Source organism: Lepus europaeus, chromosome 9 (assembly GCF_033115175.1).
Source record: "Lepus europaeus isolate LE1 chromosome 9, mLepTim1.pri, whole genome shotgun sequence".
In the NCBI taxonomy this organism is placed as follows: domain Eukaryota; kingdom Metazoa; phylum Chordata; class Mammalia; order Lagomorpha; family Leporidae; genus Lepus; species Lepus europaeus.
In genome coordinates, this window is record NC_084835.1 from 73490135 (window position 1) to 73511826 (window position 21692).

Sequence of the window (21692 nt, forward strand, 5' to 3'; positions counted from 1 at the left end):
TAAGTGTACATTATTTTGTTGTTGTTAAAAAATAAATTAGAAAAAAAATGAAAGCCATCAACTAGAAGAATCTTGCTTCACAGAGGACACACAAGAACCCAGTCTTTTACAGCCATCTGTGGTCCTATTAGGGTCTTATTCTCCATTCTGATTTTGTACATATGCCCATTTGCTGCACCGACTTTGCCATTTTCTCGGTTTGAAGAAACAGCTCATCTTTTGCTCAGAGATATCCCAGATAATTGTAACTATATTGAAACAAATGTTTCTTTACCCTTTCGCTTCAAATTTTCCCTTCTGTTCCAAATATATTTTTTAGTACTTTTAATGTGTGTTCAAAGTGTTCTACCCAATAATCTACTTAAATTCATTCTACGATTCACCCAGGAGACTCAATCCCTTTAAACTTTGAGAAGCTCCAGTTGGAACAAAGAGGGGGAAAGGGTTCAGAGTTTGTGGAATAATCACCTCAAATCGATCGATTTCCCCTGAAGGTAAAGTGGAAAGAAAGGAGGAGTGAAGAGTTCCAGTCCAATTCCTTGAAGTTTAAAGGAACTAAGCCCTGAGGCACAGTGTAGCCGAGTCCTGCCTCACCACCCCCCCCCCCCACAAGACCTATTAAGAGGTCATGGATCTCAGTGACATTGCTGCTATTCCCCAAAGATAAGATCCCCAGCCAGACTTACACAAAGAGCAGGGTGTGGAAAGAGCCTACTTTTAATGGTTTCTTTAACAGCCCCACTACCTTATAGTGAAAGTAGCTAACATTCTGAAGCATTGACTTTCAAAGTAAATAAATGAACCTTAAAAAAAAAAAAGAAAAGGCAAATTAAGTGCTTTCAGGAAAAGTGTAAATAATTCACTATTTTACGTTGTATCAGGTTGGTTTTCACATGTGAGAAAAGGCTTTTAAATGGCGCAGAGCCCTTATGTGCACACAATTGTACCCAAATAGTTAAGCACTGCCGGGACACCAGATAAGCCGCATGGCTGCAAAGGGCCTAAGAAATAGTGCATCTCTTAATTCTACTTTCCCACCAAAGAGACCCCACTGTCTCCACATCCCAAGTGCAGCCCTGCATTTATAATTTTTACACTTCTCCACAGGGACACACTGACAGCTTTAATCACCATCAGTGACCATCAAGGACAGGGTGGAAATTCTTGAAGATATTCTCCCATGGTTTGTGTTCTTGACATTTTATTCACAATTTTGGGCAAATGAATCCTGAAACCACACAATTGCATCATCATATATTTATTATCAATTATACAACTAAAGAAAAACCATTTATCTAAAACAGCTGTGGTTCCATAGACATCCAAAGGCAATGTTTTCTTATGCACAGATGCATACTGCCAATTTTCTTCTTGGATTCTTATTCATTTCAAACACACAAATTTTTAAAAATTCAAATAAATCAAGGAGCAAGTCATTTATGAATGTAGTTATAACTAATACAAGATACTCTTCGCTTAGGTTTTAATTGTCACGTGTAAAGTGAATACACGCATTTATTTTCTGTTACTAGGAGATTTCATCCTTCAAGAACCTCCTATCCATAATCAGTAGCTTTCTTGTGATTCACAAGTTGTTAAAGCTGACTGAGAGTAAAAACACCTCATTAAAAATGGATATTAAAAATACAGAGAAATATTTCTTAAATTATCCCTTCAACATTTAAACTATTTAATTGTAGTAAATTAATAGCTCCTCTATTCATACTGGGAAAACATAATTCATCAGTGCGGCCCTTTTATAAGTGCCAACTACAATACTTAAAAGCATTCAAACTGGCTGGCGCCACGGCTCACTAGGCTAATCCTCTGCCTTGCGGCGCCGGCACACCGGGTTCTAGTCCCGGTCGGGGCACCGATCCTGTCCCGGTTGCCCCTCTTCCAGGCCAGCTCTCTGCTGTGGCCAGGGAGTGCAGTGGAGGATGGCCCAAGTGCTTGGGCCCTGCACCCCATGGGAGACCAGGAGAAGCACCTGGCTCCTGCCATCAGATCAGCGCGGTGCGCCGGCCGCTGCGCGCTACCGCGGCGGCCATTGGAGGGTGAACCAACGGCAAAAGGAAGACCTTTCTCTCTGTCTCTCTCTCACTGTCCACTCTGCCTGTCAAAAAAAAAAAAAAAAGCATTCAAAGTGAGAAAAATGAACCTAAAAATGATTTTACATCCAGGTTTTGGTAGAAAATTTTGCAAACAAATATACCAAGAGTAGAATGGCAGACCAGGTACTACTATCACAGAACTCTGTGGCAGCAAAATCAGCATGGAAATAACAAAGTTTTTAATGGAAGGGAATGGTCACTTCCTCCAAAACTTCACTCAGCCTACAGCTCAGGAGTTACCATCAGTTATGGATGATCATCGTATCTTTGGTAAATGCACAGAACTCAGTAACAGCCCTGACAGATGAAGAGGATGACATATCCAGCCCTAGCACTTTCTCTAAATCTAAGTTGCTTGTTAGCATGAAGAAAAGTGGCCTCTGACACATAGGGAGCATCATTCTAGGGCAGAGAGGATATTCCGGGTATCCCCCGACCAATCAGAAAGGACACTACTCATAACCAGCCATCCAGGAACAATCAAACCTTCCTAAGAGAAGGACAATCTGCAGTCAGCCATCCGACCGGTCTCATAAATACTACACTCTACAATGTCCAGCGAAATGGACTCAGGGAGCATCTTATTTAATTTTAACTAATCCCATTCACACAAAATCCTCAAATTTGACCAACTGACTTTAAAATTTTTTTACTGCAGGGTATTGATGGTCAAGCACAAGTAATCAATAACCAAATGGCCACTCTGGCCCTCCCACTCCTGGTAGAAGCTCTTCATCAGCCACCAAATGAAAAGCAAGGGAAGAAGGAAACAGATTAATTGTAGCTTACCAAAAGTTGACAAAACAAAATAGAGTTTATCAAGAAAGGTACTGGAATTACAAACTTATATCTACCCCCGAGAACAGAGAACCCTATGCAGAAATACAATAACGTGCTCTCTCTTTGCTGGCTTTGTGAGACATCTTTTTCAGTTCTAACAGCTTTAAAATGATTTAAAATGGCAAACAGGTTAATTGCTGCCTGCAATACCAGCATTCCTTATGGATGCTGGTTCAAGTCCTGGCTGCTCCACTTCTGATCCAGCTCCCAGGTAATGCACCTGGGAAAGCAGCAGAAGATGGCCTAAATGAACCTATGTGGGAGACCTGGAAGAAGCTCCTGGCTTCCTGGCTTTGGCCTGGCCCATCCCAGGCTGTTGCAGCCAACTGGGGAATGAACCAGTAAATGGAAGATTTCTATCTCTACCCACCCCCTACCCAACTCTGCCTTACAAATCAATAAAATAAATCCTTTTTAAAAAAATTAAAATAAATGGAAGTAGATCACATGAAATTATTTTTAATTGTTTTTATCTATTTTTTAAATTTCTTCTGTTATTTTAAGATTTATTTTATTTATTTGAAAGACAGAGTTACAGACAGAGGTAGATTCAGAGAGAGAGGTCTTCCATCCGCTGGTTCACTCCCCAGATGGCCGCACTGGCTGGAGCTGCACCGATCTGAAACCAGGAGCCAGGAGCCTCTTCCAGGTCTCCCACATGGGTACAGGGGCCCAAGAACTTGGGCCATCTTCTACTGCTATCCCAGGTCATAGCAGAGAGCTAGATCAGAAAAGGAGCAGCCGGGACTAGAACCGGCACCCATTTAGGATGCCAGCGCTTCAGGCCAGGGCATTAACCCACTGCACCACAGTGCCGGCCCTCTTCTATTAATATTACGTAATGCTTACATCTATGGAATGCATTCATAAATATTTGTATTATGAAGGTGAATTTTTCAAGTCAAAAATATTTGGAATCCACCAATCTAAAAAGTGAGAGATGTGGGGCAAGTATTGTGCCACAGCAGGTTAAGGTGCCCCCTGCAATGATGCCATCCTAGCTCAGAAGTCCTGGCTACTCCACTTCTGATCCAGGGATCAGAATCCTAATGCTCCTGGGAAGGCAGTGGAAGATGGCCCAAGTGCTTGTCCCCTTCCACCCATAGAAGACCCAGATGGAGTTCCTGGCTCCTGGTTTCAGCCTGGCCCAGCCCCGGCTGTTGTAGCCACTTGAGGAGTGAACCAGGGAATGGAAGATCTCTCTCCCTCTCTGTCTTTCTCTCTCACACACATATACAAACAAATAAATCTTTAAAAAACAATTAAAAAGTGAGATGGATATAGAAAAGGGGAATGGAACAGAACCTGTGGAGGTCAGAAAACTGCATTTTAGGGGCTGAGGGTGACCTAGAGAATGAACTAGCTAAAAGTCAGAAATATTTTAGGTAAAAAACAAGAATTTGTCAAAAGGGAGGGAAACACAAAAAGGAAACTTATAGTACCTTAAGCATAATTAATATAAAATAAGTGATTGATATATAAATGTTTGATTATAAAGTATGAATAATTAATATAGAAATGTGCAAATAAAACTTATAATTCCATAACATGAACTAAAAAGTTAAAATATCACATCTACTTCATGTCATTTATTTCTACTAGCGATTTGATCAGCAAAAGAACAAAAAAGTTCTGGAAGCAATTGAAATGATGCCTCATTGTCTGAGATCCTCATTTCCCTTCTCATTACCAACAGATCTAGCTGTTAAAGGACTTTATTATTCAACAGAACACTCTTTAATTTGCCATAACCATACTATATATGTATTTTTACTTTCTTAAAAAAAAATCCTTGGGGCAGCCATGTGGGTGCTGGTTCGGGTACCACCTGCTCTACTTCATTCTAGCTATCTGCTATGGCCTGGGAAGGCAGTAGAATTACCCTTGTGGGAGACCCAGAAGAAGCTCCTGGCTCCTGGCTTCGGATAAGCTCAGGTCTGGCCATTGAGGTCATTTGGGGAGTGAACCAATGTATAAAAGACCTCTCTTGCTAGCGCGCGATTCACTTGGCTAATCCTCCACCTGCGGCGCCGGCACCCAGGGTTCTAGTCCCTGTTGGGGCACTGGTTCTGTCCCGGTTGCTCCTCTTCCAGTCCAGCTCTCTGCTGTGGCCCGGGAAGGCAGTGGAGGATGGCCCAAGTGCTTGGGCCTTGCACCCACATGGGAGACCAGGAGGAAGCACCTGGTTCCTGGCTTCGGATCGGCGCAGCGCACCAGCTGTAGCAGCCATTTGGGGGGATGAACCAACGGAAAAGGAAGATCTTTCTCTCTCTCTCTCTCTCTCTCTCTCTGTCTAGCTCTGCCTGTCAAAAAACAAAAAGACCTCTCTCTCTCTAGCTCTACCTATCTCTGTAACTCATTCAAATAAAAAAAAAATCTTTAAAAAAAATCATTGGCAAGAAAAAAAAATAAAAATACAGATACCTACATTTTCAGTTCACCAAAAAAATTATGTGATGTTCCCACCACATCTCTTAACTTTTAAAACCAAATTAAGCAAACATACTAGTTCAGACTGATGTACCACACCTAGTCATCCATTCAGTTCATTTTCCTCAAAAATGTGCACCCATACAAAAACAAAGATTGTAAGGAAGCCACTAATCCAGTTAGCACTTAATAAATCTGGCCTGCAAACATGTTTCCCCAAACTACAGCTGACTTCTTCCCACACGTCCGTCCATCTACTCATCAACCAATCGTACAGTCAGAGGGTTAAGAACTAATACAATCCTACTGCGTTTTTCCTGCCTTTATGCCTGAGCAATTCACATTAATGATGTGACAGAATACTTAACAGACAACTCAAGTTTGCAAATTAGCAGGAGAGTAGAGAAAAAAATGAGTCAGAACAACAAGCATAGCGTATTACCAAATGCACTTTACACATTTATCCAGTTAAGTGTAGCTTAGTTTTGATGATTTACAATGCTAGTTCTTACTCAGTTTTGTAAGCATAATAAAGTCTCCATAATCTCAGCCTTCCCCACAGCACCCTGCTATTAAATCTTTGTTGAGAAGTGTGATGAGACCCCTCTGGCTTCCAGCCCTCCCCACCCCCTGAGGGAACTGGCAAGAAATGATAGGGTTTGCGGATTAGTGAAATGAGAGGTTCTCTGTGCTTTTCCTTCTTTAAATATATATTTTGATAATCTGTCTTCTGCATCAGAGAGTCCCTACAGCATTAGAGTGTTGACTCTCCTCTCTTCCCAGCCTCCAGGAAAAAGACAGCAAGGCTGGGGCAAGACAGGTGGCTTCCATCAAATGCTACAGTGCAACAGAGGGATTTGCTTTTTTTATTTCACCTTTCCCCTCTTCCTTCAAGTGGGGATGAGATGTAACTTACTTACACAAGTTGGACTGGAGACCAGAGGAAAATTGCACCATGAGGCAGAGAAGAGAGAACCCATCTGCACGAGTGTGGCCTTGTTCCTTCCTATCTTTCGGGGCTGTTTGCTTTTCCTGGGTCAAGGAGGCTTGCACAGAACAGTGTCCACATTCCAGAATGCCCCTCGGGAACAGAATTGTATAAATGACACCTTTGGTCCTTGCATCCCTTGCTAGATCACTGTTTATTAGTTCAATTCACACTGGCATCTACTCATGATAGGACTGGCTACATATTCAACTCCCAAGCCAACTTTCAGATCTGGGTCTAGAATGGATCAAATGACTCTATGTTTGACTTCATCTCCAAAGTTTGGCTTAGTCTAGGCTCACTGGGCAAGACTGTACCAGAATTCCAAAATTTCTGATGTGGAGTGAATCTATTTTCATGAAGGCAGACTCTCCAAGTGATAGGCATCACCCTTGGGAATGAAAGTCACCAAGGAACAGATATCAAGTTACCCCCAAAAAAACAAACAAACAAAGAAAACATCTTTCAGTCAAAGGAAAGAAAGAAAACAGGCAGGGTTTCTATGCCTATTTCTAAGCCACAACAGAACTACCCTGAGTAACTACCATAGATGTCAAACCTCAGTTTTCTGTTATTCTGCAAATCAAGAAGTTAAAACTGCATTCTCTTCTAATTCTATTTTATAATTAAGCCTCCAGAACCTGACTCAGAATTCCCTCTTTCTTCTTACAAACTTTTCATCAAGAAATCTTGACACCTATGGTCTAGCTGGGTAGGGCCAAACAAATAAGTAGACATCAAGATTAATAGAAGGGAAAGCATAAAGAGCAGAGAATAAATTGAGAAAGTAGCAAGAGATGACAGAACAGGCAGGGAGAAGGGAGGGAGAAATATGCGGACAGGGAAATATGTGGACAAGAGTCTTGGAGGAAGAGTGGAATCGGAGGAAAATCAGCAGTGACACAAATGGGACTGGGTGAAGTTAAAAGACAAAAGATTGAAAAAGAACTATGCAACATCCAAAGAGCAAAATCAAAGGTGGGGGGAGCAAGTAGAAAACCCCTCCTTTGCGAAATCCAGCCCTCTGTCAGTCAAGCAGGGAGAAGCACATGGACGAAGTATGAATCCAAGCACGGGGAGCACACGGCGGTGCAGAGGCAAGACCCCTCCCCCACCCAGAAAGACTGGCAAGGAGAAAGAAGGTAAAAGTATACTATTTCTCTTCTAATTAAAACACTTCCCTGTGTCTTTAATCATTCCAGATCAGACTGGAGGGCACCATTTCGGCCAATTCAAGCTTTAACACCTTCGAGAAACCTGAATGATCCTGACCTTGTCTCCCCCTGGCCTTCCATTTCTACTTTGTCCCCTGAATCCACCCTCTTCCCCAAGAAACCATCCTGAATAAACACAAACAGAGCAAGGCCTATCGAGTTTATGGTCTGCTGACATGAGCTTCAGTGTAAGTCACAGATTAGCTCTGTTTTCCTACCTTGGATCAAAATGTGTGGTCAGTGAACACAGGCCAGATTCCTTGCTTTTAGCAAGCTTAAGACCAAAATGAACCAAATATTTTATTAGGAGTTACATGTATTTTTTTAAGACAATTAATTATTTTACCCATAAGTAGTATCTTCATCATACCATGTATGGAAAATTTTGCATCTTCTACACAGAGGTTATAAAAGTTGTATGAGACAGAAATAATGTCCTTTGCTTCTATTCTATTTCATAGGGCTGCCCGTAGGATAACAACATGGCAGGAAGTCAGTAAAAAGAAAACACTAAGTGGAATTTGCAAAGCTTGTTTTTTAAATTATCTGAATTATAAAGTGGCCCTTAACATGAGAGACAGTCCACTCTTACCTAAGACAAGACAGCTGGCTTAGGATATACTCACCGTATCAGTCTCACTTACAGACTCCCATGCTCAAGGTCCTGGGTCTTTACCATACGTTAGTGTTGATTCTACATGACTCAAGCTTCCTCTAAAATGCCAACTATACTACTGAAATAACATCTCACCAATTATCTTGCACTTAACAGGATCTTTCATACAGTTTATGTTCTGAGGAAAGTATGCATTAAATGAAGTCAATTAAATGCCTATGAGCTAGAAAATGTAAATAAATCCTCAAAGAATACAAATACACACCCAACAGAATGCCTGAATTAAGACTAACAACACAAATGTTAGCAAGGATATACAACTAAACTCTGATGCACTGCTGGCAGGAGGTAAAATAGTCCAACCATTTTTGGGATACAGGTTTAGATGTTATTCATACAGATCAACCTATCCTACTCCTACACCCTCCCCTTCAATAACTTGGCAGTTCTACTCCTACATTATTAACCCCAGAGAAATAAAACATATGTCCACAAAAAGATCTACTTAAGAAGATTCACTATTGTATTCATAAAGCAAAAATTAACAATAACCCAAATGTCTACCAAACAAGAGACTAGAAAATCAATAATGGAATATTCTTACAATACTAGAAGTGATACAATCGCTTCTCTGCCTTTTGGCTAAGATCAAGTATAGAAGTGATACATGCTGAATGCAACTCAGCAACAAAAGGAACAAACTACTAACAATAATAGACATTATGCTGAACAAAAAAAGCTGGACACACAAAAGAGTGTCTACTGTATGATCCCTTTTATAAGAAATTCTAGGACAGGCAAAATAAATCTGATTTAAAAACTTAAAAACTAGTTACTTCTGGTGAAGCTTGATTCATCAGAAAGGACATGAAGAAACTTTCTGGGATGCAAGAAATTATATCTCGAGAGAAATGTGTCACAGGTGTGTCTGTTTTGTCAAAAATTAATCAAATCACACAGTTATGATGTATGAATTTCATATACATACATGTTACATTAAAATCATAGTAATAACTTATAAAAATAATAAACTGTAGTTAGTTGTTTTGCTTTTCATGGTGTTATGGGTATGCAATTCTGAAACTACTTAATGTATATTCTAGGCTCAAACAAATGAGTGAACACTGATAATGATGGACCTTTTCTCCATTAAAGAAAGAAGTAACAAATAGAGAAAGGAAAAAGACAAGCATGAACCTACAGGCTGAGTTAAATTAGAGGGAACAATATGAACACGTGGTTTTGAAAAGACAGAGAAAAGTACAGACATACGCACATCCTTATTTATGTGTGAATTTGTGAATCATATTACTTTGTCTTATGTGTGTTGCAGTAAATATGCATATACATTTTCTAGTTCTTCTGCTTAGATGTCTATTTGCAAAGGTGCACCTGTAACAATGAACATACATGACACTCATATCTTGGCTTCTAAATATCCTGGTCTTCTTAAGCGAACAAGGGGTCCTTTAAACTAACAGAAAAGCTGACTGCACACTGGGACAAGAAACAAGCATGATGTTCCTGCAGCATCTGTTTGTACCATAAAATAAATCATCAAATTATGACAGAGACATGTTAAAGAGACACAGGATCCAGTCTGAAGAGACTCCCATTGGCTAAACAGAATCTAAGCATCAAAATAATGATAGTCATGAATTATGATCTATTAAATTAGATAAAAATCCAAAAATCTAAAATGATATAGATAAATAAATGATCAAACGAAAAAGGAAGGAAACTACAGTAAGCCAACTCTACGTACAGAAATTATGAAATTAAATGGGTATAAAAACTGTAGGGAAGAGTTTCATGATGATGAGGATATTTACATCATACCAAAGATTTTGCCCACAAATTTCTTGCTATACATTACAAAGGCGAAAGTTGGCAGACTGCCATCTTAAACAAGTATTCAATGTTATTACCATCAACCTTGGAACAAACCAACATCATGTACATCCTGAGCTGACATAGTGAGAAGAGCACATCACTTGCTTGGTCTTCTTGCTGCAGATATATAACCTGAATTTAGTCATCAGGAAATATCACACAAGTGATGGGCATTCTATAAGGTCACAGGAAGGTGCTCTTCAAAGCTTCCATGGTCAAGACACACACAAAAAGGCTGAGAGACATTTCCAGCTTAAAGGAGAAACAGACTTGACAAATCTTAAGCATGATCTTAAATCCCACTGCCAAACCCCTCCCCCAAATGATAGCTATAAAGGATATCAGAGCAGCTGCTGAAATATAAATATTAATTGTGGATTGGGTAATAGCATCTACTAGTGTTAAACGTTAACTTTCTCAATTTTGGTAGGTATACTGTGGTTATGTAAGAAAATGTATTTGTTTTTATGAAATACACAGAATGTATTAATTGGGGTCTATTGTTACCAACTTTCTCTTAAATGAGTAAGAAAAAATGGTTAGTGTTGGGAGAGGGAAAGAATAAATGGGGCAAAATATAAGCAGTTGGTGAACCAGTTAAATAGTGTATGGGAATTCCTTGTATTAATTTGTAATTTTCCTATAAGTCTGGAATTATATAAAAATAAAAGTTACACACAACTCCCCCCCCCCACACACACCATGTAAAAACTACAAAAAAAAAAAAAAAACCCTTTGGCCAACATTGATATAGGCAACATCAATTCTCAAACTTACATTCTAAGAAATGATAATGGGTTCTCTGAAGAATACTCTATGGCCTAATAAACCTGCTTACTGTGCTCCCTTCTTGAAGAGAAGAGCCCCAGTGCACATTTATAAAAAAGCCTTTTTAACTGGATTTAATCCAACATTTCCACAAAAATCTATCCAGGAAGCCTAGCTATAATGGAACACCTATTAAAATCCTGCAAAAACACACATATTCTGCAGAAAACTGAGAACCACTTGCCTAATAAACACATTTTCTATACAGGATTGTGCAAAGATTTGTGCTAGGAAAACAAGAGTGAGAAACAGAGGGGGGGGGGTGACAATGTCAGATTCAAATAGTAAGAAACAAATTACAGCTATCTAAACTGGCTTCATCAGGATGTCATCCCTCAGTGTCTATACAGATTGGTTCTTGGACCCCCATTAATACCAAAATCTGTGGATCGGCAAATCCCACACAGAAAATGAGGTATTATTTCCACAAAACCTACACAGCTTCGCCCATACACTTTACATCTTCTCCAGATTACTTTTAACACCTAATACAACATCAGTACTATGTAAATAGTTATCATGCTGTATTGTTTGCAGAATAATGACAAGAAAAAATGCCTGGACACATTGGTACAGACACATTTTTTTTTCCAATTCTTTTTTTTTTTTAAAGAATATTACAGAACAAGGAGATTATTATGACCTGATTCATGTCTCTTTATTTTTTTTTTTTTGACAGGCAGAGTTAGACAGTGAGAAAGGTCTTCCTTCCATTGGTTCACCCCCAAAATGGTCACTGCGGCCGGCGCGCTGCGCCAATCCAAAGCCAGGAGCCAGGTGCTTCCTCCTGGTCTCCCATGGGGTGCAGGGCCCAAGCACTTGGGCCATCCTCCACTGCCCTCCTGGGCCACAGCAGAGAGCTGGACTGGAAGAGGAGCAACCGGGACAGAACCGGTGCCCCAACCAGGACTAGAACCCAGAACACCGGCGCCGCAGGCGGAGGATTAGCCCAGTGAGCCGTGGCGCCGGCCTGTCCAATTATTTTCAATCCATATGTGGGTCAACCCATGGATGCAGAACCCACAGGAATGGAGAGCCAAGTGTTTTTTAAAAGAGAATAGAGGGGACGGTGCTGTAACATAAAGTTACCACCTGCACTGTTGGCATCCCATTTGGGCACCAGTTCCATTCCCGGCTGCTCCACTTCTGATCCAGCTCTCTGCTATGGCCTAGGAAAACGGTAGAAGATGGCCCAAGTCCTTGGGCCCTTGCGCCCACATGGGAGACCTGGAAGAAGCTCTTGGCTCCTGGCGCAGCTCTGGCTGTTCTGACCACTTGGGGAGTGAACTAACAGATGGAAAAGCTCTCTTTCTCTCTCTGCCTATGCCTCTCTGTAATTCCACACTTTGAGTAAATAAATAAATCTTAAAAAAAAAAAAAAAAGGGCCAGCGCCACGGCTCACTAGGCTAATCCTCTGCCTTGCGGCGCCGGCACTCCGGGTTCTAGTCCCGGTCGGGGCACCGATCCTGTCCTGGTTGCCCCCCTTCCAGGCCAGCTCTCTGCTGTGGCCAGGGAGTGCAGTGGAGGATGGCCCAGGTGCTTGGGCCCTGCACCCCATGGGAGACCAGGATAGGTACCTGGCTCCTGCCATTGGATCAGCGTGGTGCGCAGGCCACAGCGCGCCAACCGCGGCGGCCATTGGAGGGTGAACCAACGGCAAAGGAAGACCTTTCTCTCTGTCTCTCTCTCTCACTGTCCACTCTGCCTGTCAAAAAAAAAAAAAAAAAAAAAAACAACAACAACAAAAACAAAAACAAAACAAAAAAAAGGAAGAAGAAGAGAGAGCATAGAGTTGGTGTTTGGCATAACAGTTAAGACAGTCTTGGAATGCCTGCCTTGCCAATGGGAATGCCTGTGTTCAAGTCCCAGCTCCGGTTCTATTCCAGCTTTCTGCTAATGTGCACCAAAAGAGGTGACGGCTCAAGTACTTAGGTCCCTGACACACACCTGAGAGACTCAGACTGAGTTCCCAGCTCCCGCTTCAGCCTGGTCCACACCAGGATCTTAAGGGCATTTGGGAGTGAATCAGTGGGTAGAACTCTCTCTGTTTGTCTCTGTCTCTGCCTCTCAAATAAAATAAATAAATAAATAAATAAATAAATAAAGATTAAGTATCAGACTTTACAGGAACACAAAAAAGTATAGCTAACTCAGGCAGAAAGAGATCAAGGAAATTTTCCTTGAAGACATGATATTTAAGCTAAGATAAGCTCATATATGCTACATTTCTTTGAAAAAGTGTACAAAAGAATTCTTTTTTAAACTTTATTTTGGTCATCCAATAGTAGATTTTGCTCTTATATGGTATCAGCATGGTAAAAAAGGGAAAGGAAATATATCCATTAGATATTAAAAGTCTATGTACAATTCAAGATATAAGAAGGATTATAACACTAAAGAGTCAACCCAGACTTCTTTCAAAACCGCCTCTGGACTTACCTAGGTATTCAAGTGGAGGAGTAAAATAATTGGAAGAGACAAACACATAAAGAGACTAACTGAAAAAATTGAGAAATGGAACAGTATGCGAAGACAAGAAGTGCTAAGTATTGTTTACCTGTGAGCTGACATTGATTAATCTTGTGCTCTGTGATATCGCTCAGCGATTCAAACACCTGGAGGCAGCTGTCACAGCTGTGCACAGCTTCGTCTTCTAACTCGTCCCCGTCTTCCGGCCTCTTCTTACAGTCTATTGCCTCTCCATCTTCAGTCTTGTCTTCAAGTTTACAGTTGGGGTCTGAAAGAAAATCAAGGATGTAAGTGTGGGGTTTAAAGACAGGTTCTTTTAAAGTAACGTTTAATCTTCTTGCTAACAAAAACAGACACATCGTCTTCTTTGAAGCTGCGACAGGAGGGCTGCGGTGCAGATTTTCTTACAGAAGGATCAAAAACTGAGCCTTCCCCAAAATTTTTTGGCTTGTAACTATTGAAAGAGTTCTTCCTTTTTCCCACCATGTAGCCCTTTTCCTACTTTCCCGTCAAATAACTCATCCACCCATAGGATTAAATTTGTCATTTTTTCCCATAACCTTTTAGGAGGCTTTGCTTAAAAGAGAGAGATAAATCACTTTTAAAATTAAATAATCTCTATTGTAATGGGGAAAAAACACTGTGATTAAGAATTAACTCCTTTTTAAAAAAAATTATTTATTTGTTTGAAAGTTAGTTACAGAGAGAGGGACAGACAGAGACAAAAAGAGAGATCTTCTGTACACTGTTTTACTCCCCCAGATGACTGCAACAGCCAGGACTGGGCCAGGCAAAAGCAAGGAGCCCAGAGCTTCTTCCAGGTCTCCCATGTGCGTTCAGGGCCCAAGCACTTGGGCCACCTTCCACTGCTTTCCCAGGCACATCAGCAGGGAGCTGGATGGGAAGTGAAGCAGCTGGGATGCTGGCACTGCAGGCGGAGGCTTTACCCACTATGCCACAACCTGCTAAATATATTCTTTCATTGGAAATTACCAGAATTAGGCAAAAGTCTAGAATAAGCTAAGCTAATTACTATTGGCCTGAAATCGAACTTTACTTTTAAACTGGTCAAAACACACAGTTACTCCATTATATGCTAGGCAACCAATGGCAAAATAAGCTCCACCATACACAGCAGAACATTCTTACAAATTCAAATGTAAATATATTTGTATGTTTCTTGTTTTCAAAAATATGAAACCAAATATATGAAGAGCAAGTACAAATTATAATCAAGTCAACAACTTGAGTTGGCATTATCAATGTTGAAAAAGATGAAGATTGAGCAAACTAAAAGTAGTTCCATTTTAACCCCAAGAATGAAATACAAACAGCAGGGGTAACAAAAGGGTCATCCACATATAATGTTTTCACTTAGAGTCCAGTAAATTATTGTGGTTATTTATGCTGTCTCTGATCGTGTTGGAGCTGCACCTCCAAACACTCTGGTACCAGGACTCCTCCTCTCAGCATGGGGTGGAGAGGGTGTGGGGAGGAGAGGCTGGGGGAGGGAGGAGGGGGATAATATATATGCTTCCTTTGGGAAAATTAAGATAATAAAATCAGTTATTTAATGTATGGGATACTAACTTCTAATTTCTAGCAGAAAAAAAGTCCTCCAGTGTCAGAAATAATGTCTCAGAGTGAAGTCAAACTAGAAATTTCTACTTGACTAGTCAATGACATGGTCACAAAAGCATTGTCCTGGGGCAGCACGTGGACTCATGGTTAAGACACCTACTTCCTGTATCAAAGTGCATGGCTTTAATCCTGGCTCCAGCTTCAGGCAATGTAGACCCTGGGAAGCAACAGGTGATGGCTCAAGTGATTCAGTCCCTGCCACCTATTGGGAGATACGGACTAAGATCCCAGCTCCTGGCCCTGGCCTAGCCTTTGTGGGCATTTAGGGAATAAATAAGTAAATGGGAACTCTCCCCCCACCACCCCTGATTCCTGCTGCCTAGCCGAAAAAAAAAAAGATATCTAAGAAATATGAGGGGGTCTTCAAAATTTCAGGGAAAACACATATTATGAAAAACTGCATGGATTTCAAAAAAAAAATCTGCACTAAAATAAACATCTTTTAATTTTATTTTTTCATGAACTCTCTAAAGTACCTTCATTATCTATAGTTACTTTTTTAATATGACTATGATCAATGTGATGATTTTCATATAAATACATTTCAGAACAGGCATTTGGTGAAGGGGTTAAGCAATCCCTTGATACATCTGTACCTCAAGTCAGAGTGCCTGTTTCAAATCTCATCTCTACTTTCAATTCTGCTAATGTTACCCTGGAAGGCAGCGAGAGACGACTCAAGAACTGAGGTTCCTCCCACCCATGTGCAACAACTGGATGGAGCTCCAAACTCCTGGCTTCAGCCTGGTTCAACGTCAGTTGTTATGGGCATTTGGGAAGTGAACCAGCAAATTAAAGATCTCTATTTGTCAGTCTCTGTCTTACTGCCTTTCAAATAAAATGAAAATAAATTTTAAAATATAGCATGGCTAGTAATCATTAAATATTTGAGATGTCACAGTCTAGAAGCCACAGGATCAAAATTATTTATTAGAAAAGTTTATAAACACCATCATCCTGCTTTCAGAAAGCAAGTTCTGCTAACCCTGCAACATAACACACTTGGATGAACTCTACTTCTACAAGTCACTTACATTCCCTTCTTTGTCTGAAAGTTGTTCCAAAGCCTTCCTTGCTTCTGCAATAAACTTCACTATATCACCACCCTTGAAATGATTCACATATGCCAAAATCAACACATACATAATAATCTCTTGAGTTCATGAAAAAAGCAGAACTCCTATCTCAAAGAGCAAATAGTTTCATTTGTTGAGATTTTTTTTAAAGAACATGGTATTTAAGTAAATTGGTAATTTGGGTTGATTTGCCATCTGGAAAATTATTATCTCAACACTCTACAAAGTGCCCATTTCAATATACGGGGATTTAGACTGCTCATTCCTGGGGGAGTAATCACAGGATCTTTTTCGTTTGTCTTGTACTTTGCCCAGCACAGCACTGTCTCCAGGTGAGTGCTTAGTAAATATTATTTAGTGCTGGTGAGAAGGGGAATGCGGGGGGCAAAAAGAGAGAGAACCTTAAAATGTTCTTGACTGGTATTTTTTCTGTAAACAGGAATAGACTAGTTACCTACAAATTAAAAAAAAGCACCTACACGCTTGCATTTTCCAAAATTGACACTAAATGACCCACCACATTTGATTTTGCTGTTTTCAACTGTTTCTCCTAGAGCTACAGATGCAATAAATGGGTAATGATCCAAAGATCTCCAAAAACTAAAACCAAGTGGTCAAATACGTACTGCCAAACCAGAGCAATTCAGGGAAATAAATAATGTCCCAGGTATGACAAACCAATCCCAAAGCCATCAGCTACTTGTTGGGAGGCAGCACGCACACACTGAATGCACTGAGTTGTTTAGCATGAGCTTCCAGTTTCTCAAAAAAACTGACAGCACTAAGGGAAATGTGGGTATTAAGTCTGAATTTTAATATGATTATTTAAATGCTACACATCAAGTTTGCAGACCTGTTTGTTTTTAAATAAGGAAACGCTCAGAATACTTTCAGTAGTCGGCAGAGAAAAACGATAAAAAGTTACCTTCCTTATTATTCAAGAATATGGACCTCTTACATGGATCCATATAAAAAATACCAAACAAATCAGAATGCATGGTACCTTACCTCTTAAAAGCTAAAGAATGACCCCAGTTCGTGGTTCTGACACTGTGGCTAGTTATTAAAATGAGAGTCATTTTAAGACTAATAAAAAATGATCTTGCTCCACTTCTGCATTTACAGATAGAACCCTTCAGGGACCAAAGTCAGTCAAGCTTACTCACTTCTGCTGCAACTTTAGGATGCATGCTCCAGCCAACTGGCGAATTTGTTTTTAGGTCAACACTTAAGAGGGACCCTCTGGGAGGTGGGTTCGATTATAGCCTATGATGCCTTGGTGTAATGAGCACTGGAACCTCAGTGCCTCTCCTTGTAAGCAGAGTCTTCCAACCCCCACTTTCGTGAAAAATTCTTCCATGCCCATTCGAAAGACGTGTTTGTTTGTGTTAGGGGTTTCTGCTCCCAATGCCAGTTGATGTCGGAAGATTCTAGAAAGCTTACATTGTCGACCATTTCTTTCCCACAGGTGGCTACACTTCAGTAATTGCACATGGCCTTAGTGATGTAGTTTTTATAAAGTCCTTTGAGATCCAATCATAAAAAATAATTGTATTACCCTGCTAGCCATTCAAACCTCTGACTTCAGCCTAAGGGGTTATAAATACAAGGTTCATGCTGGTAAGTACTGCCCCACCCCCAGCGGCACTGCATGAAGGACAATTGTTCTTCCAAGCCCATTGTTGGCTATAAACTCACCCAAAGGGCAGTATTTTAAGAGTCCTTTACCCCCACACACAACTGCAAAACTGTGCCATGGCTGCCGACACCACCCTCTCTCTCCTGCCCTAACTGAACACACTGCATGCAACACAAATGATCTTACCTGCTCAACCAACTTGCCAGCCCATCCCTACAGAAATGCGCTTTGGGACACTGGACTAACAGTGGCCTGATCGGAACAGAAGGCTGAACTTTGGAATACAGACACGCTCATTATTATAAAAATAAATGGTGGCTTTCTGTTTCCAATTTTATTAATGCTACTTATAAATGGGAATTTTAAAGAGGCATGATTTTCCCCTTATTATGTTCTCTGGCAGGTAGTTCTTTCCTTCTTCTTATACTCCTCTTCATAAGGATTGTTACAGCTACAACTTGGTTTAATAAAATTACAACTTTGGGGAAAATGAAAAATTGCACTGGCTTAAAAGTGTTGGAAGCAATAAACCCATGGACTTCAATTAATTTCAAGTGTGGGATCAGTTTAAGGCCAACCAGCAGAAATTCTATTCTGTCCATGTAAAAATGAGGTTTCACCACATTTACTTTTTATAACCTATATAAAAGTCAAGTAAAAGTAATGAATATCTAAAAGCCATCTCAGTGGACTGGCAAAGACGATCTGTATTCTTGAAACTCATCTTACATATTTCTCTCCGTGCAACAAGGATCCCATGCCTGATCAAAGCTAAAATGTCAAACTACTGAGAAAACAGCCCAGTTTCCAATCCATTTCACTGCCTAGAAATGGACCTCCTTCCAAGCCACTTTCGCATGGAAAAGCACTGGCAAAAGAAAGAAAAACTCAGAGATCATGTGGTTATAATTATTACCAGGCAAGGAATATTTCTGCAGCTCAGTGGTGAAGTAAAACTCTGTCGCTCTCGGCTCCCAATAGTGTCCATCGCAAAACAACTGCCTCATTAAATCTCTGCAGTAAGATTAATATGCCGTAGCTGCACTACATTTATAACTTGGTACTCTATAAAAAGCACATTTAATGGTAAGAGCCAGAGCCTAGATACAAAGTATTACTATAAAAACTTCTGGCAGCCAGTACACAGTGCAGGCCCTCTGTTCTTCTTGCAGGAGTATAAATGAGGCTTTTCCTGGTGAATTCCAAGCACGAGGCCCTACCTTTAAAACCAGAGTCTGTTTTTATGAGGGTGGCAGAAAGACAAAATTCAGAAGATGATGTAAATATGAATGCAAGAAGATTACTTAACAACTAAGATTGGCAAGAGATGAATGAACCCAAAATACTCCACTTACATACACACACGCAAGCTTAAAACTGGATCATTTCCTAACAGTTTGTTCTCTGGTCATAGCCAGCTTTTCACCAAATTAAACAACCGTGGCATGCATTACTCAATCTGAAATCAGCCACCACAGTGCCAAGCAGTTCCAGAAACGACCAACTAAAAAAAAAATACATATCGCCTAAAAAGAAAAGCAAGTTTTGGCTTCCTTATAATGGCCATGTCCTCCTGGCCCTGAAATACTTGAAATTTTTACAAATAAGTATTCAAGCCAAAGTGGTCCTAATTCTACGTTACTAATCAGCTAGTGAAAATACAAGGCTGTTGTCACTGCACAAAACTGCCTATATTCTTTCTTCCAAGGGTGTCTTCTGGGGGATAAAAAAAAAAAAATTATAACCCAGTCTCTTCTATCCAGGAACTCTACAGAACTTAGGGAACAAATAATTTATACAAAAACATTCCACACCCACATCTCAGATCACTACAAGTGATGCAGCGCAGATCAACAACCACCTTCTGACAAGTAATAATTAATTGTCTAATGTTGCATTTAAAGTTTACATGTGCACACGTAACCCTTCTTCTAGGTTTACTGACATATTCAGAAGTCCCACGGCTCCAAAGAAAAATAGACTCTTTGAGTCAGTGAACCACACCAGAAAGTAACCCTCCCCTACAATTCAATGATTTGTCTTAATACTTCTTAAGAAAGGAAGGGGAGTTACCTTCAGGCTACAAAGAGTTAACAAGAAGCAGACAGAGTTCTGAGGTTTCAAAAACCAATGGGCGGGATCATTATTTTGTGCTTTCTGGGCTCTCGATATGCATTCTAACTTGAAATCCCATAAGATGAAAACAGATTTAGGGAAAATAAATCGCACACTGTTATAAAATGGCAAGCAGCCCTAATGAAGGAAGGCAGCATTACCAGGCTGTGCGGCTGTCTGTCCCACACCCCCCTGCTGTCTCATTTTTTTTTTTTTCTTACTGACAACCTTAGGTAAACAAACCAAACAAAAACAATAAGACCGCTGTGGCCCCTCAACTGTGGCCTCAACATAGTCACCCCAGATGGTGAACTGGCTGCGCGGCAACAGGTCCACAGACTGCACATGGTCAAGGATCACAGTACACTCTTCCGACTTGTTCTTTAATGTTCCTTTTCTAACCACTCTATCCTCTGAAAGCTACTAAATTGTTTTGCAGAAGGAAGAAAAAATAACTTGCATCTATTGGTTCTTTCCTTTGTCTATAAAATCATCTCAGACAGAAAGAATTATCTCTGTATTAAACACAATCACAACTGTTGAAGTTTGGAATTTTTGTGGTTTTACTTGATTGTTCTACAGGTCTATCAAGGTCCTTGAAGACCAAAGAGAAATATCACAGATGCACTATTATCAAGGAGAACATGCCAAACACAAATTTATTACCACTCTCTGTCTACAGTGAAATTCCTTGTAGGAGGATGCTGAGGGGGAGGAAATTAGCCTTGGGAGAGGTTAAAACACACACGCACACGCGCACACTTTGGAATCAAATAAAAACCTTCTCTTCCAATCAGAAAATCCGACCCAAATTTCTTTCTTCTACTTGGGCCCTCTTTATCACCTGGCAAAACAAAGACAGGATACGAGAGAGTAGCATCAGCACTCCAACTTTCATATAAACACATTCCTACTTGAAAGCCATTTAACTCACAATGAATTCCTATGGCCACCTCCACACAACTTCAATAAACTTTTACTGAGCGCCTATGAGGCTGCCAGGCATCTGGCTAAGGCCCTGGAGGCACAGAGTCTAAGGTGACCCGGAAGGAACACGCAGTCTGTAAAAGTCTCCCGAAAGTGGGTTCAGATGTTGGGGGTGCTGGTCCCTCCAGGCCTCAAGTGGCCAAGGACAACTTGGGGTGAGTGGAAACTGCAAATCGGTTCCCCTTGGCTTTGAGAAGCTGTGACCATTCCCCCAAGTTTGCCATTTGAGGCCTATCGCTTGCCTGCATTCATCCTGACGGGAGAAGAGTTCATGCAGGGAGCGAGATAGATGAGTAAATCAATGAGTGCAGAAGGCAGGCTAAGGACTCAGGCGGAGGAGCGTCTACAAGAGGGCAGGATCACTTTAGCAAGAAGGGCAGCTGGGGCTGAGCTCTGAAGGACAGAGCACTGAGGACAAGAAGAACACAGCTGTGCAAACAGTGCGGACGTGGCTAACGCCACAGATGCATGCAACAACACAACGCCTTCAAGGAGGCCCAAGTTTTCTGTGTTATTCAAATGAGGAACACCAGAGAGAGTGGAAAGACTGGGGATAAGGACAGAGATGAGGCTGGAAAAGCCGCCAGATCATGAAGGGACTCCTGTGTGAAATGTTCAAAGGGTAACCTTAGGGGCCCGTGTTGTGACCTCGCTGGTAAAACCGCTGCCTGCAACGCGGCACCCCTTATGGGCACCAGCTCAAGTCCCTGCTGTTCCAACTCCAATCCAGTTCCCTGCTAATGTGCCTGGGAAAACAACAGAGGATGACCCAAGTGCTTGGGCCCCTGCACTCATTTGGGAGACCAAGAAGCTCCTGGCTCCTGGCTCTAGATGGGCCCAG

The 21692-nt window shown here is 40.9% G+C and overlaps 1 protein-coding gene across 3 annotated transcripts in view; it reads right to left on the reverse strand.

Moving 5' to 3' along the window:
- ZNF521 (zinc finger protein 521) overlaps positions 1-21692 on the reverse strand; it is a 301223-nt gene that overhangs the window by 255417 nt on the left and 24114 nt on the right. For all 3 annotated transcript variants that reach the window (XM_062201491.1, XM_062201490.1, XM_062201489.1), the window contains one exon: positions 13482-13661. Coding sequence is in view for 2 of the 3 variants with exons in the window: in XM_062201490.1 (XP_062057474.1) it covers positions 13482-13661 (180 nt within the window). In the remaining variant the exon portion in view is untranslated. The remainder of the gene's footprint in view (positions 1-13481; positions 13662-21692) is intronic.